The 6611-nt window shown below is 37.4% G+C and overlaps 1 protein-coding gene across 2 annotated transcripts in view; it reads right to left on the bottom strand.

The window, feature by feature from the left end:
• The window catches only part of LOC114662180 (copper-transporting ATPase 1), a 140704-nt gene that overhangs the window by 110272 nt on the left and 23821 nt on the right, over positions 1–6611 (bottom strand). For both annotated transcript variants that reach the window (XR_003717965.2, XM_028815542.2), the window contains exon 2: positions 2506–2627. Coding sequence is in view for 1 of the 2 variants with exons in the window: in XM_028815542.2 (XP_028671375.2) it covers positions 2506–2622 (117 nt within the window). In the remaining variant the exon portion in view is untranslated. The remainder of the gene's footprint in view (positions 1–2505; positions 2628–6611) is intronic.

The raw sequence follows: 6611 nt of genomic DNA, 5'->3' as shown, positions 1-6611 counted from the left end.
GCTTTAAATCGGGGTTATTTTAAGACCTACATATATATGTTTGGTATCATTCCTTTCAGAATTTATCGAACTTTAATGTGATGTTGTTAGATTTTCAGATGCCTATTCTGTTTTTAAATTATAAACTAAAAAATATCAAGAACTCATATCACACGAGATGAGACTTTGTGCCAAGAGATTTAACCACACCCAGGGCCTGAAATAAAAGACAAAGTAGGACAGCTGCTGTACAGGCTTTTAAATATTTGAAGCGCCGCGCGAGATACAGATCACGCAGCATGGCAGCAGTAGAAAGCCAGCAGCTGATCAAGCAAAGAGGAGGTTATATATTTATAAAAAAAAATATATTTGCTTCTGATTATATCACCATTTAAACGGGGGTTTTGGAGGAGCAACCGCGTCTCCTTGGAGTGCGTACAGTCCCCCTCTTCACAACGTGAGTGGCAGACTGGTTGCAACTGGGGTTAGGCGCCAGGGGGGCTTGCCCCCTAATATATATATATATATATATATATATATATATATATATATATATATATATGTATAGGGTGGTCCAGATCTAATTACTGTATATACTCGAGTATAAGCTGACCCGAATATAAGCCGAGGTACCTAATTTTACCTACAAAAACTGGAAAAACTTATTGACTCGAGTATAAGCCTAGGGTGGGAAATGCAGCAGCTATTGGTAAGTTTCAATAATCAAAATAAATACCAATACAATTACCGTACATTAATTGAGGCATCAGTATTTTCTGATTATTTATTTCGAAGAAAAACTGTAAACTAGCTCTGTATGTGGAGAAGACTGTCAACAAAAACAACATGGTATCTCTCTCACGTGTGTGTGTCTCTCTCGCAGCACGCGTGTGTCTCTCTCTCTCTCTCTCGTGTGTGTGTGTGTCTCTCTCTCTCTCTCTCTCTGCAAAGGGAGAGACTGAACATGTGCGGAAATCATCGGCACACACAAACCGAAAGGGAAAACTGGCTTGTTCATATACCAGGGGGCAACGGGACCTGACTCGAATATAAGCCGAGGGTGACATTTTTCAGCACATTTTGGGTGCTGAAAAACTTGGCGTATATTCGAGTATATAAGGTATGCAATTTATACATACATACATATATATTATATTTTATATATATATATATATATATATATATATATATATATATATATATATTATATATATATTATACATATATTTTATATATACAGTGGAACCTCGAGATACGATCACCTCTGTATACGAGAAATTCAAGTTACGAGGAAAGTATGCGCGAAAAATTTGGATCTAAATACGAGCATTGGCTCGCATAACGAGCCACGAGCCAGGCTGTGGGTATGCGTGATGCGTTTCACGATCCGCCTCAACTCGGGGATTCACCCAAGCTGACACTGCCCGCCCGTCAGCTCACTCAGTGTTCCTTGTTCTCCCGTAGTGTGCGCTTGTGATTTCATTGTTTTTTTTGCATTTAACGTGAAAATAATTATTCCACGATGCCTCTCAAGAAGATTGTTGCCTCAGTGCTGCAAAGAAAAAAAAGGAAGCCGTTTCCTCCTCCCCACCTCCCTATCATCTCCCTCAAGCCAACCAGGACTCTTCATAAAGGTAAACTACAGTTCTATTATTTACCAGTGTTATTTATTAAAGGTAAACTACTTAGGACCATGTGATATTTCAGTTTTTCTTTTTTAATAAATCTGCAACAATTTCAAAAATTCTTTTTTTGTCTGTCAATATGGGGTGCTGTGTGTACATTAATGAGGAAAAAAATTAATTTAAATGATTTTAGCAAATGGCTGCAATATAACAAAGAGTGAAAAATTGAAGGGGGTCTGAATACTTTCCGTACCCACTGTATATACACACCTGTGGTGGGTTGGCACCCTGCCCGGGATTGGTTCCTGCCTTGTGCCCTGTGTTGGCTGGGATTGGCTCCAGCAGACCCCCGTGACCCTGTGTTCAGATTCAGTGGGTTGGAAAATGGATGAATGGATGGATATATACACACAGTGGTAGCGCTGCTGCCTCGCAGTAAGCAGACCTGGGTTCGCTTCCCGGGTCCTCCTTGCGTGGAGTTTGCATGTTCTCCCTGTGTCTGCGTGGGTTTCCTCCGGGCGCTCCAGTTTCCTCCCACAGTCCACAGACATGCAGGTTAGGTGGACTGGCAATTCTAAATTGGCCCTAGTGTGTGCTTGGTGTGTTTTTGTGTGTCCTGCGGTGGGTTGGCACCATGCCCGGGATTGGTTCCTGCCTTGTGCCCTCTGTTGGCTGGGATTGGCTCCAGCAGACCCCCGTGACCCTGTGTTCAGATTCAGCGGGTTAGAAAATGGATGGATGGATAGATATATACACAGTGTATCTATATATAGATAGAAAGTTGTCTGACTCACTCATTACCAAAAACGCTACTTTTTTGTTGATTATGCTTGATGTTGACATAAAGTTATTAACACAAAAATAAGGCTAATGAAAAAAGCGAGTGAAACGAGAAAATCACCTTTATACTGTATACACCTTGAAGTTTCCCAATTTTATCTTCAATAGACTCCACACAGGAGTTACAGGTCATCCCCTCCACAGAGACCAAGATGGAGTACAGCTCTTTCACCACCATTTTGCCTGTAATAAAATACAGTGCATTAATTATGTATGTCTAACAAGTCATGAAACTTAATACGTCTTACAATTAAAAATGCAGAATATGCATTGTAATAAGAGGACAAACACACACAAATTGTGATAAAATATTTAAAAAAATACACTATTAAATAAAACTTAAAAGAAAGACAAATGAAGAAATACATGCCCATTTTTTGGTCAAGAAAATCATCCTGTATACCATAATTAAATGAAATGAAAAGTATGAAAATCAATGTGTCCAAGTTTAAACACCAGAGAGGCTACACAATAGTTTACATGACAGCACAAAAAGTCAGGACTACTGTATGCATGAATAGATTTTTTAAAATAAATTAAGCATTAGGATGATCAGTTGTCGTACTGCTATACTAAGCCTAGTGCTGGGCGGTATACCGGTTCATACCGAAAACCGTTTTTTATTTTTTTTATGATATGGATTTTTCTTATACCGCAACACCGGTTCAAATTGCCTAAACGACGTTCAGAACGTGGCGCAGCGGGAAACTGTTCAAGTGGGGACCTTTTTCACTGCTACACCGCTAAACACAGATTTGTTGCACTAGGGCTCTTTTTCACTGCTACACCACCAAATAGTGGGCGGTAGCATAGGAATGCTGCGTGGTGAAAATGGACAGAGAGCCTGGAGATACTTTAGTTTTAAAAGGTCAGATGTGTAAATACTGTTTCTATACTACTGGATAATACTGCAAGCCAAGTTGTACTTGTTTTATTTGTTTTCAATACAGTGTAATGTACCTGGGTACTGTGTAATAGTGTGACGACATGTTTTCAAACCCCGTCATAAGTTATATAGCACATTAAATGCTTTGTGTTAAGTGATTCTTAAACTGACTTCTTCTTGCACTAAGAGGAGGCGCTGGCAGCAATCGCCGCACAGAATACATTGACTTCATGATCTTCCTGCTCTCTGAACATTTAGAATGCTAAGATAAATACTTGATATAATTTTCATGGTGAAATGCATTAAAGCATGCATTAATCATATGGGGGCACGGCGGCGGTTTTTCTGGTGGGTTTACTCTGCGCTTCAGTTTCCTTTCAAAGTCATGTAGGATGTGGGGTTTTGTTGTGCTATATTGACCCTGCTAGTGTATGTTTTGCTTGTATTCATCCTTCGATGGGCGCAACTCTGAATGGATGGCATAATTAAACATGTATAACGAAGATATTTTTAAAGTTCTGAACACTCCGTGGGCTAAGTTTATCACTAGTTTTAATTTCACAAAGACGTTTATCGTGTGGTGATTGGTTATGTGGAGAAAGTAAAAGGAAGGATAGGAACTGGGGTTTTGGTACGTCAGGCAGACAGCACGCGTGCAATAAAGAAAGCCCGCCCAGAAGAACATGCATTGAATTCTGTGTTCGTGTCTCCGACCACCAGATCACAAACCCAACATTTACACAATATTTAAGTTAAACCTGTGCGATAGCTATTCATACATCCAGTTTTTAGGAGCCTCGTCACACCTGCCATAAAGGTCTCTACACTGAACGTACACCTGGGGACCCCTTACTGCGAGGGAGCAGCACAACCGCCTCACTACCGTGCTTGTTTAATACCTGCTTTAATGCATTTCATCATGAAAATGATATCAAGTATTTATCTTAGCATTCTAAATTTTTTAGAGAGCAGGAATACCATGAAATGAATAGATTCTGTGCGGTGATTGCTGCCTCCTCTTAGTGCGGAGGAAGTCAGTTTAAGAAGCGTAGTGATTAACACAACACAAAGCATTTAATGTGCTGCATTAACTTATGACAGGGTTTGAGAAAATCGAGTAAATTAAACATTGATTTTAGGATGAAGTTTAGTTTATGACATTCTACTTTAATTATGAAGTAAACTATGAAAATAAAGTAGAAATGTTGACTTTAATCTTGACATAAGCGTCAAAATTAAAGTGGAAATGTCGAGAATAAAGTCAGCATGTCGACTTTATTCTTGACATATACCGGTAGTTTGTTTTTTTTTCTTCCCTCTTTACTGTATTTTTTTTTTCTTCACCGTGGCCCTAATGCACTTCCGTAGGGCTATACCACAAATAGTATTATACAGTAAATGCAAGTTGCAGTTATTTTATTTATGTATATAGCTTAGCTTGAAGCAAGGTCCATATTAATGCAGTTTGCCTAAATGATGGTACAGTTGGTAAGGATGTCATCACCAAGTTGCACTTGTTTTATTTTATTTTATTTTGGGCTTGAAGTCTTGAAGTAATAGTGCAGCTATCAGTAATAATACTATTATTTAATTTTATTGTTATTATTTATTAGTTTAAATATTATGCAGTTTATTAATGGTAAAGTTGTTGAAAAAGTCACTTTAACGTGTCAGTGGACAGAGATAGTTAACATTAACAAAGTGTAGTTGGTTCACAAAAAATATTTACTCTTTATTACTTTTCTAAGACATGTTCAGTGCAATACAACTTTTGACAAACACCTCTGGATATTTTACTAAGTCTAAATGGCTCTTTGGATGGTTGAAAATATATTGTCAAAATCATAGTTTAAGTTGTTTGCAAAATTTGTTCAATAAAAAGGTTCTATATTTTGACTGCAACTGTCATGCAATGTGATTCCTTCTCTTCATTAGTGTCACACCCTTGAAAACTATCACTTTATGGGGCCATGCAAACCTGTATTAATACTTGTGTGTGCACATTAAAATGTCTTTTTATACAATGTACAATTCTCATAACAGTCTAACAGGTTATTCTTAGCCAGTCTACTGCAGTAATTGCAGTGGAAAATGTGGTTAACATCCACTCATGCATGGGGAAAAAAATACCGTAGAATACCGTGAAACCGGCAGAATTTAGAAAAATACCGTGATATAGAATTTTGGTCATACTGCCCACCCCTAACTAAGTCTCAAGTGAGAGATCTTGCTTAGGTCATCTGCACATACAGTGTTGAATTAAATGTCTCTAATGTATAACTGTAAATCAGTTTTAACTTCATGACTTCCACAGGATACAGTAACAAGCAATTTACAAAGCACAGGAGTACATATTTCTGTTTAAACTTATGTACAAACTTATGATGTCATCCACCACACTTTAAACTTCAACCTGAACAGTGATTTTAATCTATAGTACTGACCACTCCTAAACGTAAAACAATCCATACCAAACTTATCAAAAAATAAACGAGTCCAAAGGACACTTGACAAGAGAACAAAACTCTGTTGTTGACTATAAAAAAATCAACTCATTTTAAAAGTATGGAGATAAAATTCATTGTGTTTGAAGTTGATTTTCTGGCTTTAATCAGAACTAAACAATCTACAGTACAAGTGAAAAGAAAACTCTCTTGATCCTTCTCAATTCATTTTAATTATGGATTCCTAATCGGTAATTATGTACTTATATTTAAAGGTGAAAGTCACCACAGGCAATATCTATATTACAGAACAAAAACAGAATTCTGATTCTTCTTTTCAGCCTGGTATTATGGCTGGCTGTTTACATTTATTTTAGCATGTACCAACAGTAGATCCAGATAGTTCAACGTTTTCATGGACAGCACTCTAAAATAACTAGCATTAACATATGCAGGGCCAACAACACATATAGCGAGGCAACAAGGCAATCACCTCAGAGCAGCATTTTCCAGGTATTTTTTACATTTTGTTTTTTCAGTTTCTAGAATGTTATCAATATTTCAGTCACAGGTACAATGATTGCAATACATGGGTTTAGTTAGAAAGGGCAGGCACATTTGAGGTGGCAGGACACAGTCTGGAACTGCCAAGGTATTTAGAGAAGTGAGCAGGATAAGCAAAACAGACAGGTTTAGTTGTGTATTCAATTTCTCAGTTGCAAAATTCAATATATATGCAGGTCAAACAGAAGCAATGAGAAATGTATTAACTTTGTATTGTTTATAATGTCTATTTTAAATTTTTGATTATAAAGCTAATCCTTTTAAAATTTTTCA

The sequence above is a fragment of the Erpetoichthys calabaricus genome, chromosome 12, assembly GCF_900747795.2.
Source record: "Erpetoichthys calabaricus chromosome 12, fErpCal1.3, whole genome shotgun sequence".
Lineage (NCBI taxonomy): Eukaryota > Metazoa > Chordata > Cladistia > Polypteriformes > Polypteridae > Erpetoichthys > Erpetoichthys calabaricus.
This window is presented reverse-complemented; position numbering and strand designations above follow the sequence as displayed.